Source organism: Uloborus diversus, chromosome 2, assembly GCF_026930045.1.
Source record: "Uloborus diversus isolate 005 chromosome 2, Udiv.v.3.1, whole genome shotgun sequence".
Taxonomy (NCBI): domain Eukaryota; kingdom Metazoa; phylum Arthropoda; class Arachnida; order Araneae; family Uloboridae; genus Uloborus; species Uloborus diversus.
The window spans coordinates 26,615,865-26,633,711 of NC_072732.1; the positions used below are offsets into that span (position 1 = coordinate 26,615,865).

The 17,847-nt window shown below is 36.1% G+C and overlaps 1 protein-coding gene across 1 annotated transcript in view; it reads left to right on the forward strand.

Moving 5' to 3' along the window:
* The window catches only part of LOC129216926 (UV excision repair protein RAD23 homolog B-like), a 32,689-nt gene that overhangs the window by 435 nt on the left and 14,407 nt on the right, over positions 1-17,847 (forward strand). Inside the window, exons 2-3 of the mRNA XM_054851143.1 lie at positions 9,229-9,304; positions 16,187-16,266. Of these exons, the coding sequence (XP_054707118.1) occupies positions 9,229-9,304; positions 16,187-16,266 (156 nt within the window). The remainder of the gene's footprint in view (positions 1-9,228; positions 9,305-16,186; positions 16,267-17,847) is intronic.

A 17,847-nucleotide genomic window follows, 5' to 3' on the forward strand; every position in this document is an offset into this window, starting at 1 on the left:
TATTGTGGTGTGCAGCATTGCAGCATAACATGAAATTTTTTGATGCACTCTAATAATTTTATAACACTAAAATAAGTGCAATGTTTGTTGTTAATGCATGTATTTTTTACAAATGCAAATTATCACAATTTAAGTTTACATTTGAACTTCAAAACAAATTTTTTCGTTTTGAAAATTGTCATTATTCGTATCATGTATAAAAAATATATATTTCATAAGCTTGACAAATTTCATCTTCCAATCACCCATCAGGCTAGATTTCAATGAACCAATTAATGTTATGTTTGTATGTTGAAAAATGCTGTAAACACCACTTTCAAAGAGAATGTAAAAAACTGCAATTGTTTTACCAGGATCTTCAAACCAGTGAAGTGCGGGGTGTAACAAACTTTCTGAGTTTCCATGCTAGCATCATATGTTTGAAAGGGAGGGAGGACAACACACAATTTATATTTGTGTTTAACTAATCGGGTCAAATTTTTAATCTGTCCTATCATGAAGAACTAATTAAGCAGAGACTACTGACTAAGTACATTTTCTTTGCATAGAAGCAAGGGTGGTGTGCAAATCGATCAGAAAGAGGCATTTATAAATTACTTTCTTTCTCCGCAGCTCATTTCCTACTGTGTACGAATAGTTAAACTGTGCTTTCTGCTTTAGTTAGAAAAAATTATATGTAGATACCGCCTTCAGTTAAAATATTTGCATAATGTTCACTTCATTTTAGTTTTATCTCCCAGTAACTTATTGTGTAAGACTCGAGCAATATACTTTGCCATTTTAATGACTTTGCAGTTAGTAGGCATTTTCTGCCCTTTGTAGCTACTGTGATTTAGTTGCTAGTATGACGAGGTGAGTTCTAAGCATAACAGAGGGGACATCAGATAGATTTTGCATTACAAAAGTACATAAAACTTTCTACGACAAAAAAATACAATCAAATCAGGCATTTTAAAGAACAATTCTTAATAAACTGACATAAAACTGAAATTTTTCTCATTTAACCTCCAAATTTAATTAAATGTGTATGTTTCATAGGGAACTAAAAAATGCCAACATTATTTCACAAGCACTATAATTTATGTAAAAATCTGAATTGGAGCTGTTTAGAAAAACTATCTTAAAAAAAATGTTTTTGACATGATGGTAAAAACTGGTTAAATCTGGACAAGACCACCTACTGTCAAAAACTTGCCAACGCTGGTTTATTACTCTTCAAATTTCTTCAGACTAACTGGCATTACTTCTCTGTTAAAAACTAACTGAAGGATATAAATTTGCTCTTAGTTGTGATCACCAGGTAAGCCAAAATGATATTTTTTGGCCATGCAGGGAAATGCTTTATTTTGACAAGGCTAAACTAGATCCGGTAACTTAACTGTTTTGCTGGTAAGAAGACTAAGGAGAATGAAGAAACTAAAAAGTGGTCAATAAATAACGCTAGAGAGAGTCAACAATTTGATCGGGCATGTGACGCTTTCGCTTCTTTACCCGGATTCACTGTGAGTAAGAATGAGAGGGGAAAGGTATGGTCATCTGATTCAGCCTCCAACCATTAGGTGGTTGGGAAAAGCTCAAGTAAATCCCTCACCCGGAGGAAAAGGTTTTTATTATTTTACAATTTTTTATTTTTTATTTTAATATATTAGTAGTAATTTATATACATATTTACATATTTACAAGGAGTGGGGGGGAAAACCCATGAGGTAAGAGGAAGAAAACTAGTTGAGGGGGGAGGGGGGGAGTGGATGCCAGCAGTGCTCAGAGAGTTAAATTTGGGATAACGACAATGGTCGGGATAAGGGTATTTTTCATTCCGGTTAAAGTAGGTGGTTTGGTAGGCGATGGAGCTATTGTGATGATTAGCGAGTTTGCTGTAGAATTTGGAGGCAGATTTTTTGATGTACTTAGTAATGGGGTCAATTTTAAGATCTTTATGCATATTCTGATTTTTAATGTACCAGGGAGCACCAAGAGCCCTTCTGAGTGTAGTGTTTTGTATACCTTGCAATTTCTTTATATGTGTTTTGGCCGCATATCCCCAGATTTCACATCCGTACATGAATATGGGTCGGATTAGTTGGGTGTAGACGAGTTTTTTATTTCTGATGTTTAGATTACTATGTTTGTTAAGGAGGGGAAAAAGATGCTGGAGTCTAGTTTTGGTGCTGCCGATGACGTTTTTGATATGTGTGTTGAATCGGAGCCCTCTGTCGAGGGTGATACCAAGATATTTAATGTTGGGGGAGTATGGAATTTCGGTGTTATGGATATTTAATTTAGGGGGACGTTTGTTATTCTTTTTACCCTTAGAAAAGATGATTGCTTTTGTTTTCTTTGCGTTAATCTGAATACGCCATTTTCTGAACCATAGAAGGACGTTTTTTATGTGTTTTTGGAGTCTAAATTGGGCATAGATATTACTGTGATCTTTTGATAGTAGGCAGGTGTCATCAGCAAATTGTGCAGTGATAATTTGGGGATGTGTGGGAATGTCGGCGGTGTATATGTTGTACAAAGTAGGGGAGAAATAACGCTATCTACTGAAGTTTAGGTTTAAATACGGCTCCACTAACATGGAGCTGACGCTTAACAGGCTTTGACAATTTATGACTTTTCTGTGTTAAACCAAGGCAGCTCATGCAGCCACCAATCAATGTCAATGTTTCAATGTTGTTTATTTTGATTGGACATTACCCATTTTGACCGCAAGAGGCGCTGAGCGGAACACAATCAATGAAAACAGAGGTTCCCTGTAGCGCCCTCTTTGTTGCCATGAGTTTCAGCGATTGTCACGGCCCATAAGAATTAAGTGGGGCCATGGTTTAATCCACTAGAGTGGGGTTAAAATTTCAACTATCAAAGCATCACTAAGCAGGCAATGCTTTGTTCAAATGTAGAAGCAATTTTTACCCATCATACCTTGTTGGGCGATTTTCTAGTTATAAATATAAATAAAACTGTTGAAGCTATCAAATTAGTATAAAAATCAAACTATAAGTAAGCAGGGCTCCCAAATGGTCCGCTTTTCCCGCTAAAGTCCCGTTTTCTAGGGTAAAGCCCGTTTTTTAGCATTTTGGTCCGATTAGTCCTCTTTTATATTGTTTCTACTTAAAAATCAGATGTTACAAGTTTTCATTACGTTATTTGATACTGTGTGCTACTGATGTCTGTTATGCCCAAACATGTGACCGCAGCGCCTTTTTTCTATTAAACCTGACTTTCCTGTATTATTTCGCTTCCAATTGAGTCATTACTCCTTCAACCGCTGCAACATGGAAATCTAGCAAATGGAGAGGTTTGGGGGAAGAGTTATGACGTCAAATCGCATGCACAAAGCAGGGTGCTACCGATATTTCTCCAGGGTTCGTATGGAACACTTGAACGTACGGTCTTGAAAAACCTTGAAAAAAATGTCATTTTCAAGTGCTTAAAAAAAAGTTTTTTTAGTGCTTGAAATTGATAGAAAATCATTGAATTGTGAGAAAATATTTTTCAAGAATATTTCATCAATACAATTTTATGAACTTGTGTTCGATATCAGGGTTGACCTATTTTGTCCACCCCGGAAAAAACCGTTCCTGACAAAATGTCATTTTGTCCACTTCGTCGGTAATCTGAGAGTTTTGAGTTAAAAATTTGAAGTTTGAAAATAAATAATTATAGATTTTTCCTATTCAAGTATAATATTTTAATATAAAAATAGCATACAACACATAAATATGTATATAAACAATTGCTTGTAAAATATTTTAAAGTGAAAATAAAAAAAAGTAAGATCAGTTGAAGGTTATGTAAGGTTGTTAATAAATCAAATGAGTACTAAACTAAGTTATAGTGCATGTAATAGCATTTATAAAACAAGCACATCAGCTGTAAATTTTAAGATGTTTATCTGTGATGTGGAGGTTTATTGCCGATAATAAGTGCATTTATAAAATTAAAAAGTAGAAATAAAAAGTTCTTAAAGCTTGTAGTTTCAAAACATTAAAAATCATATTTGTAAAAAAAAAAAACACTTGATATTAATAAAAGAAATATTGGCATGAAATGAAATATGTTCTTGCAATACAAATACAAAAGTGATGATCAGCAACAGGCTCCGACTAGGCTGCTCCCCCCTAGTCAATTTATTAGTCCTCAGTGAAGATTAATGCCCCTTTTAAAGCTATCTACCCTCTTGCCTATTATAGCCTCTTCCGGTACACTTCTGAATACCCATAACCCAACTAAAGTAGTAATTTTTCTTAATTTGTATGACATTAACATATCAATAAAATACACAGTCCAGTCACATTAATGTGACCATCTGTCAAAAGCCAGAATAACCACCTTTCACAGAGCAGACTGCTGCGAGACGTGCAGGAAGAGAGTCACTTAGGTCCCTGAAGGTGTTCTCTGGGATGTTGAGTCATGCCGACTCTAATGCCGTGGCCAGCTGCGCTAGATTACGCGGTTGAGGATCCATGGCGCAAACAACTCGATCGAGATGGTCCCACAGATGCTCGATTGGGTTTAAGTCAGGTGAGTTTGCTGGCCAGGGGAAGACGGTAAACTCATCCTGGTGCTCTTCAAACCACGCACGTACACTGGCAGCTGTATGTCACCTCGCATTGTCCTGCTGGAAGATGCCATCATCCTGAGGAAAAACAATGCGCATGTAGGGGTGGACAAGGTCCGCAAGGACAGATGCGTACTTGTATTGATCCATCGTGCCTTCCACAATGATCAGTGAACCTAGAGAATGCCAGGAAAACATTCCCCAGACCATAATGCTCCCACCCCCAGCTTGGACCGTTCCGGCAATGGTTGCAGGGTGGTTCCTTTCGGAGGTTTCACTCCTTATATGCCAACGTCCATCTGTCCGATGGAGCATAAAACGCGATTCATCTGAAAACGCTACCTGTCGCCACTCAGTGGACGTCCAGCTGCTGTACTGGCATGCAAATTCTAGCCTTCGTCGTCGATGAACAGCAGTCAGCATAGGTGCACGAACCAGGCGTCTGCTTCGGAGGCCCAGACGCAGCAATGTTCCCTGAATAGTAGTTTGGGAGACTTTTGGTAGCCCCTTGGTTCATTTTGGTGGTCAGTTGCTCAACGGTAGCCCATCTATCTGCCCGAACGCATCTCCGCAACCGTCGTTTGCCTCTGTCATCTATGGCCCGTGGTGCACCACATTTGCCGCGTCGCTGATTTTGGACAGTCTCATTTTGCCATGCACGGTACACTTTTATCATGGCGACACGCGAACAGTTCACAAACTCAGCTGTTTCGGAAATGCTTCCACCCTTGGCTCGAAAGCCAATGCTCATTGCCCTTTTGGACGTTGGATAAATCGCTTCGTTTCTGCATTACGCCAACAATTGAAATGTTTTCCGAAGCCCTCACACACCCTTTATATACGTTCAACTGCACTGTGCTGCCACCTGCCTTCTGTGATTAGTTATTTAACTCTGACGTGGAAAGTACGTGGTGGTCACATTAATGTGACTGGACTGTGTATGATGAATACATAAATATTTTATATGGGGTGACATCAATAAAAACTCGAAAAATATAACAGTTATAAAATATTTTTAGTCTATAAATCTTTGTTTTGTATATGTCTCCAAGCATTTCATTTGACTTTCCCATTGACTTTATTTTCTACTATTGGTTATAATAGTCTAATCATGCCCAATAGCTTATTCACATTGTTAAATTTTATTACTTTTAAGTAAATTATGATCTAAAATTAGCTGCACCAATTTGTAATTAAATTTTTTTTTAGATTTAGGAAATTCTAAAGCTAATGATTCTGTTTTAATTGATTAATTCATAACAGAAAATATATTAGAATATTACACTAATATTATTACACCATAACAATAAATTTATGTATGTATAATCAGTTTATTTTTCATTTTGTTCAGTTTCTTCTGGCGTCCCGGACTTTTTGCCAAAAAGTGGACAAAATAGCAACCCTGTTCGATATGCAGCATCACGAATAATTACTTCCTGTGTTTGCGAGTTCAATCTTTTTCCATCTTGTTAATGTTTTGATATTTTTGACAATCAGAATTTATTCTAACATTTATTACCTTAAAGAAGCTTATTTTATGTTTAATTTCTATAGAAAATAAACTACTTTTTTCAGAACTATGGCAACATCAAACTTTCTCAGACTTCGCCGCAAATTGCTTGTCGTGTTTGAGATTTCAATCTTTTTGCATCTTGTAAATATTTTGATATTTTTGGCAATCGGAAGTTATTTTGCCATCCGCCACCATAGATTATCTTATTTTTTGTCTAATATTAATAGATAATTAACTTTCTTATTTTTGGAACCATAGCAACATTGCACAAACTCTAACTTCGCGAATAATTGCTTCTTGTTGTTTGAAATTTCAAACTTTTTGCATCTTGTACATCTTTTGATATTTTCGTATATTGAATATTATTTTCACATATGTTATCTTAGACCAGCATATTTTATGTTTAATTTTAGTTATGTTTAGTTTTAGTAAATATTTTTTTGGAAAACATGCCTACTTTGCGAAAAATTGATTATTGTGTTCAAGATTTCAATTTTTTTGCATCTTGTAATTTTTTGTAATATTTTTGGAAATTGGAAGCTATTTTGATATGTGCTACCTAGAAGCTATTTTGACATAGCTCTGTGAATCTTAACCTGCACATTTATTGATTAGATTAAGTTATCCAGTAAATGCAGGCTCAAATTTACATTCAGTGTATTTATCGCTTAAGCAACATTTGCATATTTTTGGATGTGGTGACTTTAACAAAAAAAATTCTTTCTCACTAATTTTTATATGTACTTGAAGACAGTTACAATACCTCGGTGGCCGTACAACTAATACAATACCAAATGCTTGTGTAAATAATATAATTCAATAGGTAAAAAGTTCAGTTGTACAGAAGGTGATAAGGAATTGTATTATTCAAATCATTATTATGGTTAATTCACGAATTATCTTCACGATTTAGTGCCAGGCAGCTAATTTGCCTTTTGGTGCTTCCCTGGGTTTAACTATGAATAGTCATCTCAAGGTCTTCTTTTTTAATCCTAACTGGTCCTCTTTAGTCCCCTTTTTGATAGAAAGTGGTCCTCTTTTACCCTTTTCTATGGCTAAAATGTGCTGGGAGCCCTGGTAAGAATTGTTTAGTTTTAAAGACATTTTCTAACAGGCAATTTTCTGGTTTTCTTTATAAATGTCAATGTCTATTTTAGGGTTAGCAGGTTGGCACGTTTTTGCCATAGGCGAAAAAACCGTCACGGCTAAAATACCTTTTTGCTACTTTGCCAAAGCTTTTAAATTTTATTTTCGGAGGAATGTAACTATATTTTACTGTTATCAAGTATTCATGAAAAAGATGGAGAATAACTCATTGCCTTTGGTTATAAAGTTGAAAACAATGATGAACAGCTGTAGCTGTTAAACAATTAAACCTTATATTTCAGTTTATTTTTAACGGAACGAATGCCAACTTTGCCATGCTTACAGAACATTAGAAAGTTCAAGAGATATACAATTAGTATAATATAAATATATTTTTTAAAAAAATTGAGGATTAGGTTTTTATCAGACATGCAGTTTTCAGTATTTTTAAGTATTTCTGTAGCATACAGTATGCAGAGAAAAAAAGAAGGGATAGGTTCTGGATGAATTAAACATGTCTGTTAATTTCATTCATTCTATTCAGATAATTGGATCTACAGACACAAAAATCCATAGGTTAGATAGTTAGTGTAGTAAAAAAACTGACAGTGATGTGTTTAAAGAAAAAAATAACGTTAAAAGCTCAATTGTAGATTACTGCAGACACGTATTTTGGAGTTACAAGGAACGCCTTTTTCAATGCAAAAGAAATGAGCTTATGGATGAAAATACATCTGACAAAAGCTTTTGTTGGATGTCTTTTCATGTCCTTGTAACGCCGAAACATGTGTCTGCAGTAATCTGCAATTTCCTTTTTGAGCCAGTTATTTCTTTCTTTACTTTTCAGCACAAAGGTATTTATTTATCTTTTTAGGGATGTGTTTGTTCACACAATCATGCAATTTCAGTATTTTGGATCCTATTTGGGTCCATGTCTCATATTTTAATTGACTATCCTCAAAAAAAACATTTTAAAGTTTTAATTAGCAAATTCATATTTATGAAATTTCTAATTAATATTCTGATTTGAAGTCAAGTTTGAATTTAACGTACCATTTGAGCAACTAAACTAAAAACATGGAAAGGTAACTACTTTGAAGGCATAATCAAAATTAATCTGAAATATAATCTAAAATGTAATGATTTCTTCTTGAAATCATGATTATAGTACTCTAATTACTTGAAAAACAGAGTCAAGGCAAAGGAGCAAACGGCTTCTTGTGCAAATGGCTTCCTAATTCACTGTATTCTTGCTTATTTTACATGGCTTGAATCGCGTATGAGGAACATACAAGAAACGTAAAATAACCATCATACAAGCAGGCAGCAAGAAGGAGCAGCAAGCTTTGTAAAACAAACATTCAGTCCGCGTACGGTCTCTATCGGTGAATCTTACTGTAAATATTGAGGTTCAATTTCGTTGGTGTTAAAAAAAATCGCAGATAATCCGCAGATTATACACAGGAAAATACGGTGCATTTCTTGAAGTCTAGCCAATTTTCTTATTTGTTTTTCTTGACCAGGTAGTTTTCTAGTTTTTGCCACTTTCCCGGCAAATATACCATATTGCTGGTAAAATGCCCAACCCTAGTCAATTTCATTACATGGAAATTCACATTTGAGACAAAAAAATTCAAAGTTTTTTCATATTTCAAAACAAATGAACTTTTTTATGATTTCTAATATATGTGTTAATCTTAACATTCAGCTGTTTTATAAACAAACATGCTACCATAAAAAATAAAAATAAATAAAAAAACTCTTCTAAACAAACTCGGTATTTCACTTAATATCATGTATACACAAATGCAATTTTGATAATTTAGTGTAAAAATGTTCCTTTACCGAGAAAAATCAATATTTTATCTGTTATATTACTAAGTTAATTCATTTTGAGTTCAGATTTTTTTATTTTTCGAAAAAATGGACGAATTAGACAAAACAATAGTTTGTAAATATAGTTTTTTTCTGTGGTGAAAAAATGCGAACAGTTCTAGATATAAATACTTTTGACATTGATATTCATTATATTGAATAGGTTCTTTTCATTTCGTATTTTTTGCAATAGGTAAGATCATTCAAAGAGAAAATAGAAGCTCAAAAGAGTGAATTTCCGGCTCACTGTCAAAAGTTGATCTATGCTGGTAAGTTTATTTCTGTTTATGAACAATATTTCCTTTAATATTTTGTTTGCACAATGTACTGCTCCACCACATATAATGCCAAAAAAGTAGAACTTGATCAGAAGTATAAGAACTGAGCAGTCGCCTCAATTACTTGATAGCAGACTTTATTAAATTTAAAGTTTGCTAGGGATTTGCTATGATTTTTTTAATGCTGGAATCTTGTTTCTGAGTTCACTGTCTGACCACTGATGAGTTGAAACAGCGAGCACACGATTTACAGATAGAAACGGGCACATCTATTAGCAGGGCTCATTGAATTTAGCAATAAAAGGTAAAAGTGGTTTCAACGCACTCTTCAGGATTAGTACAAGACAACTTAACACTGTAAAAGTTTATCTATTTTGCATTCATATAATCAGAATCATTTTATGCATCTCGAATAAAACAATGGGAGAAAAAATGGTGAACATTTTTGCGATTGCAGTACAGCCTTGACCTTCACACATTTTTCTTGTTAAATTGCATATAAATACTTGAATCTCATACAAAGACACTTTTAACTCTTTACTCTTTCTGGTAATTTATTCCGTTCTGATAGGCTCTTTTCACTTGAACTTGCAAAAGCCGGACATTAATTGATTACATTTATTTGAAAAAGTGTATGTGTTATTTGAAAATGTGTCACAGTTTTAAAAATAATGCATAAGCAAAACAAAGTTCAATAAATCAATTTAAAATCGGAAATGTGCAAATTTTGTACTTGTGTCGGAGAATGGTTCAATTTTGAGATTGTAATTTTGCTTTTGGTCTATTTCAGAGCTTGTGATTTTTTTTCTTATTTCTTTGCTGGTAAATAGAGGAGGGGGGGGGGGGGGAGCACCCGTTCAATATGTTCCCCTAAAACAAAGGGTAAGGGGGTGCTTTCTGTGGTGGGTTTTTTTTTCTCCAGGGTATACAAATATTACATCTGTTATATTATTCATTTAAATTGTAATATTTTCTGTTTAAAATTTAAGAGACCCATTTTTTTTCATTAATTTATCCAGATTTTTTTCATCTTTCCTGGGACCCTGGTTACAGATAGGTGAGCAGGAACATTGATTAGTTTGAAGCAGGGTTGGCAAGTTTTAGCCATTGGGGGGGGGGGGGGGGGCGGATAGCGGTTTTTTTCATCTGGAAAAAATTAGTTTTTGCCTAAGTTGTAAAAATAGAATTTACACTAACAATTTGGCGTACACTTGGCGATATATCGCCAGTCTTTTGGTCGCCAAGTTTTGTCGCCAACTTGGTGACAAATTTGGCTATTTTTTTTATTTTTTTTTAATCTGTTTTCAATTTGGCCACTGTTGGTGATATTTAGAGAGTAAACTATTGAATCATATTAAAACTGCCAATAATGAGAAAAAGACATTCAATTGGAGTAAAAGGAAGTCATGTGATGCACACATCAGCTCGTTTGTAGAAGGAAGTCAAAAGGAAAAGTTCGGACTTAACTCGTTCCTGCATCAAAGGTCTCAATTGTAGACTTAATACTATCGTGACTTTTGGACTACAAGGGGTCCTCATACCAGAAATACCATAGGGACCCAGGGTTGCCAACTGCTCTGCATTTTGCAGAGTTGCTGCGCAAAAATGGCGAAACTCCGCGGCTCCGCAAAGAAGTTCTTTTGCTCCATATTTCCCTGCCGAAGTTTTCCAGCTTAAATTTTGCTATTTCATCATAACAAACATGTAAATATGGGAAATTAAAGATGCTTATACTCAAAGATTGAATTTTTGTATAAAGCTGTTTTATTAATTTAGAAATAATTATTTTCATACTAGTGCTTAAAATAATTATTAAAGCTCTAAAAAAATCAGATAAGTGGTTTTAGTTAATTTTATTGATTTTATACAAAATTCCGAACTGCTCCGCAAAATTTTAAATTGCTCCTCAAAATCAGCACAGATGCTCTTCAAATTGTTTCTCCAAGGTTGGCATCCCTGGGACCCCATTGAGTCTAAGTCTGGCCCTGATTACAACTAATGTTGCTCGAAAAAAAAAATGAAAAAAATAAATCTTGCCCTCGCCTCCCCTGAAACTCGGGTCTAAATCCGCCTATGTTCAGAAACTTGCTTTTCTAAGTTGAAATTTTGTCCTGTTTCAGATTCAGTTTATCGTAGTCCAGACTTGCTTTCCCGATACGATTCTGAGATGAAAATACTCGTATAGCGACAAATTGCATTAGACTAATGAAATTGATTGCCACCTGACAGCATTTAGTTGAATCTGCCGCAACCAGTGAATATCAGGCCAGGGGCGTGTACCGAAATGTTTGAGGCCCGTCACAAATGACTTTTACGGGCCCCCCCTCCATTTTGTTTACCACTACGTCCCTACTGTATATTTCACCCCTTATTTAAAAAATCTCGGGCCTCCTTCAGGCTTGGAACCGGGCCAACAGTCCCCCCCCCCCCCCCAACCTTGTGCATGCCGCTGCTCATGTATCAACACCCCAAAGCACGGCCCACACATTTATAGCAGGGCCGGGGCCGCTTTGTCTAGTGATGCAGGCCAATTGTTGTTAATACGTACTAATACAATGAAACCTGTGTAAGTTGACCACTTGCGGTGCAGTATTTTGGTGGTCAACTTATAAAGGGTGGTACTATTTTTTTTCCTTTTTTTGTCATTTCTTGCATCAGGTCTTCATTTTACGATTAATTCACACTTACTCTTTCTGTTCAACTCCCTTTCATTGTTTAACATTACTTTGAAACATAAATTAAAAATGTTATTCAAATATTTTTGTTTTTTCCCCTTGTGTTTTACTATATTAGACACTGCAGTTTTAGGAATTCCAGATTCCATTTGTGACAGCTAATTTTCTCTTGCTTTCCCTCTTTTCAATTAATTTTAATATTTCATACTTTTTATCAATCTCAAGTTCTACTAACTTTCTTTTTGAAACCATTTTATGTAAAATTTATAACACAAAGAGAAACAAGCTGGACTCCCCTAGTTCATAAAGGCAATTGAAAATGAAAATGTTCTATCTTTTAATCCCTTGCTCCAGAAATAAATAACTTTACTCTTAAGCACAACCAGACCTTTGCGGAGCAGTTGGCAACGCTGCATCAAAGCAGTAAAATTATTCGTGCAAAGCCATAAAAAATAAATAAAAATACAATAATAGAATTTGCTTGATTAAGTTTAAAAAAATAAACAAGGTGGTCAACTTACAAAGGGTTTTTTACTATACTCCAAACCAAATTTTGTGTACATTAGTGGTCAAGATAGACAGGTGGTCAAGATAGAGAGGTGGTCAAGTTACAGAGGTTTTCCTTCATTATATAAGATAGGACTAATTCTGTTACCGACAAAAGCGGTCAACATAGGCAGGTGGTCAACTTACAAGGGTGGTCAACTTTACAGGTTTTACTGTATAAGGTTTTGAAAGCTCTTTTTTCGTCCCGGGCCCTTTCGCGGGCCGCGTCGGAGCCTAATTTCTCTGGCCCCTCCCGTTTCCTCAATGTGGGAGCCATGGACCCCAGAGCTCTAAAAACTAGAGAGAAATTTGACGAAGAAAGGAAAGCATTCGCATTTGTGGACTTCGACTATTTACTTTGACCCCTGCTAAGGATGGGAGAAAAAAAACCCTCCTTCCAAACACTTTTTTTCCCATAGAGGGAACAATTTCATTTTTTCTTCTATTATTACGCTTTAAAGAATGTTAGATGGGAATTAAATGTATTAAGTTCAATAAAACATTGCTTAAAGTTGCCCACTCGGCGGTTGGCCCAGTCGGGGATCCCCGACTTGCCGACCTGGCCAGTCCGCCCCTGCATGAAAGGTATCCATTTCAAGATTTACTTCACGTATATACCATAGACTAATAATAAGAGTAGACCAAGCTATGGCAACCCTTTTGCTGCTCATAAACCAAACCATGTGACTGGTGGATATCCTAGCAACAGCGGGCGTTAATCGTAGCAGACGATCAACGCCAGCGCGAAATAAAATAAATAGAATTTATGGAACGTGGAAGAATGATCTTTTATGGAGTCCGATTTGTAAATTTGTTATTCTAAGTTGTAAATATTTTGTTAATATAGTGAGTTTTTCGTTTAGATAGTATTGTGCATTTTCTTTAGTCAATTTCAATAACTCTCTAAGGAATAAAAGATGCAAGCGACCAAGAAGAATCGGCAAACGGTAAGATTTTTACCTACAGTTTCAATTTAAGATACCGATTAGTACATTTTTGCGTTAACGCAAAACGTTTACGCTATTTCGTTCACGCCAACGCTGACAGCTCCAAATGAAATAAAAGTTACCGAAAACTGATCAAAAACTATTACTAATGTCAAGATAATTCATAACTAAAAGAAAAACAGTTCAATCTCTGCACCTGGAAGTTTTTTTTAATGAAAACACATTGTCTTAAAATACATGTCGAATGCCAAACTATAGATAATGCTGCCATCTAGCAACCATGCTGCCAAAGTCTTCGCCAAGCCCTTCCACTAGTCACATGATACATCTATGAACTATGAACCAATTTTCTTCATCAGCAAGAATGAGAAAGCTCGGTCTACTCTTATTATTAGTCTATGGTATATACCGATGGATGTGACACAGCCTCCTAAGGTAGGGCTGGTGCTGGTGCTTTTTCCAAATTTTTCAGCCTAAAGGAACCTCTTAGTGCCTGGTCACATAATTTTGAGGTGAAGTTTTTGCAATTTATATGCTCCTTAGGGCTGTCACTGAGATCTGTTGCCAAAAAAATTATCATTTTTGCTGACTCTCAAGCTGCAATACAGTCAATTGCAAACTATAACCTTTTCTTAACAGAGACTGAGTTTGAATGTAAACTCATTATAAGTTCACTTCTTGATTCCGGTAAAGATGTTGTGCTCCAATGGATACCAAGCTAATGCGGCATCCATGGTAACGAGCAAGCTGACTTGTTGGCTAAAGAGAGTTCAACATTTAATCCACCTTGTCTCCCTTTGAAATGCCAAACGACATTTTGGGAACAATATCAGGCTCAAAAGAATTTCTTCTCTCCGTGACATTGCCAGCGGAAAATCTTGGGCATGTCTTCTTGAAGACCAAACAAGACTGCAACTTTCCCTCCTCCCTAGAGTTGAAGGAGTTACATCTTTTCGTGTTATTACTAGTCAGGACTACTTACAAGCCCATCTTTTTTAAAATCTGACAGGCCAATTCTCCACTGTGCTCACTATGTGAAGGGACTATGCAAATGACAGGGAAACATCTTTTTGATTGCCCCGTTCTTCTCGATGTGCTCAAAGATGTCGTCTTGAAAGAGCTTTCCCGCTCTACAAGTAAATCATTGTTGTATTGGACTGCAAGGCGCCTCATGTCCAACAGGACGTTGGCGGGTGTAATTTAAAAAAAAAGTTTTGTACTGGAGTTTTTATTAGGTATTAGTTCTGCTTGCATTTGTGTTCATTGATCATATCAATTTCTCACAGTAATCCATTGTGTATGTGATCATATACATGTGTCTAAAAAAATTATGAGAGTATACACTCAAGAGCCAAAACATTATGACCACCCCCTACCTTTTGCAATGAACTCGCCTGGATGACCTGGAAGGCATGTGATCAGGTGAAAGTGGTATCTAACTGCTGCTGGAGAGTCTGAAGAATCATTCTTTCACTTACTTCTGTGTGTGGTGGGAAAGGCTACAGATCTAAGCGACTTTGATAGAGGGCAGATTGTAATGGCTCGAAGGCTCGGAACAGGTATTTCAGAAACTGCACGACTCGTGGGTTGTTTGTGACCTACAGTTGTTAGTACTTATGCTAAGTGGATGAATGACAGTGAAACCAGCAGTAGACGACATGGTATTGGACGTTCACACGCTGTCTAAGAAAAAAGCCGTCTGAGACTGTCTCGCGTGGTGCAGCAAAACCGGAGCCTGACAGTGGCTCAGCTGACAGCCCAATACAATGCAAGGCCAAGTAAAATAAATTCGGAGCACACTGTTCAGCTGACACTGTTGAATGTAGGGCTACTCAACAAACGTCCCACTCGTGTGCCTTTGCTGACCAAGCGTCACCTCCAACTGCGCCCTCGCTGGGCCCGGGAACATCGCGACTGGTCCATGGATTAGTGGGAGAGAGTTGCCTGGTCAGATAAGTCACGTTTTCTCGGACATCACGGCGATGGCCGTGTCAGGAAACTCTGTCTTCCGGTTGAACAGTTGCTCCCTCAATGTACAGTAGGTCATACACAGGCCGGTGGTGGCGGTATTATGCTTTGGGGGACGTTCTCTTGGGCGTCTCTGGGACCCATGGTTGTGGTACAGCAGACCCTGAATGCCACAGGGTATCTGAACATCATTGCGAACCAGTTGCCCCCTTACATGGCTTCTGCTTTTCTAGCTGGAAATGGAATGTTCCAACAGGACAACGCCCTGTGCCACAAGGCTAAAATTGTGTTGGAGTGGTTCGAGGAACATGATGCTGAATTCCAGTTAATGTCCTGACCGTCTAACTCACCAGATCTCAATCTCATAGAACACATATGGCATGTCATGGGACGGCAGCTCAGAGTTCAAAGACCACCAATTTGCAATATCTCAGATTTGCGTACCAATTGCTTAAACATCTGGTACAATATGTCTCAGGCCATCTACCTAGGACTTGTGACATCCATGCCAAGGCGGGTTGAAGCTGTGTTGCGCGCAAAAGGTGGGCCAACTCGTTATTAACAGGTGGTCATAATGTTTTGGCTCTTGAGTGTATGTCTATTGTCTAGAGTATATATCTATGGGGGAACACCCCTGTTTGTGTTACCTATTATTTATGTCATATGCATTTTTTTTTTCTCTGAGATAACTTTGTCTTCCTATTTTTTTTCTTCAATTTATTTCTTTTCATTTGCAGGAAAAATTCTTAGTGATGATACAAAAATTAGTGATTATGACATTGATGAAAAGAAATTTGTAGTTATTATGGTTACTAAAGTGAGTTCATGACTTGAATTTTATTGTGCTATATTTTTTTGTTTTTGTGATATGACTTATCTGAAACATACCGTGAAATTGCGAAGGTAACCCCCCTATCGATTATAGCCCCCCCCCCCTTTTTTGTGGAAAGTGAAAACACTTTAAAACCCTGAATACACCCCCCCCCCCCCCCTCTCACCTGAAAATTTTCCGATCATCTTCATTTGCCACTCCCTCCAAAAAAAGGATGACATTTTCTGCTTTACTTGGAAAGCATTTACAAAGGTTTAGTTTTCCCCTCCATGTGCAGTTTTGCTTTTCTTAAAATAAAAAAAAAGAAAGAAAACACAATGATTTAAATGAAAAAGAAAGAAAAAATGGTCTCCACCGTTTATTCCTTCCAGAATGTTTAGACTCCTTTTGATGCAAGGGCGCCTTTTTTTCATATGTATTACAAAAGAAATTTATGGGATTGTACTGCTTTTTATTCATTTTGGAAGGAGCATTTTTGTTCTGACTTGTGAAACTGAACGATCAACACAGCGCCATTTTGAAAAACTGACGCCATTTTGTAAACGTGTTGCTTAAAAAGTAGCTCGAAACTTAAAAATAACCTTTTCAAAAGGAGAAATAATGTAATTGAACGAGTTTAGGATCATCAGAAATGTCAATTTTACTAAATCGAGTAAGAGATTTGTCTGTGTTTGCATTCGCAAACTTTGTAAAGTTCATTTTTTAAAATTACGATCTTCATAACAAATTTGCGGCCGTGATTGCGATTTTTGCTTCTATTCTAAAACAAGAACATTAAGATTTTGCTTCTTTTACTGTAACCTTATTACATTCAGTACATAATGAATTTTCAAGCGATAAATTAAAGGGATTTTGCCAACTTAAGGTGCAAAATCCTTTCTTTCTGAAAAAAATGGCTTATACAATTTATTACTACTAGAAAATAATGACAGGTTTTTATTAATTGATTTCTCTCTCTTTATTAATATTAACCCTTATTTACTTATTATTTCTTTTCTATACTCTAAAATTAATACTACTAAAAACAATTATTTTGGCTGATTTTTCAGAAAAATCTCGATTATAACCCCCCTTCTGAAATCAACAAGTTTTGTTTTGAAAATAGGGGGAGGGTTACTTTCGGGATTTTATGGTACAGTCAATTCCCGATAATTTGAAGTCCGATAGCTTGAATATTACTATAACTTGAATTTTTTATTAAGTCCCGACCCCTTTGTCTTTAATTCCATGCTAATTATTCTCAATTTCTTGAAGTTAACTTCCTTTAACTCTAAGTTTTTCCCAAGATGACTCGAAATTTATTTCGAAAGAACTGAGAAAAGAAAAAGAATGAAACATCTGACTATAAGAGAAAAATTAATTCACCTTCACTTGCAATTCCTGCACAATAGACCTCTAAGCAAGACAAACACCTGTTGGAGGCAATGTGCGAAAAAAGAGTTACACGTGCAGAAATGAGTTAACTTGTTTTCTTTTGTTGTACTGTACCCTTTACTTTGACATGTTGCTGTACTACGAATTTGCTTTTAAGCTGTTGAGTTGTCAACTAACTGATTGTACCTTTAT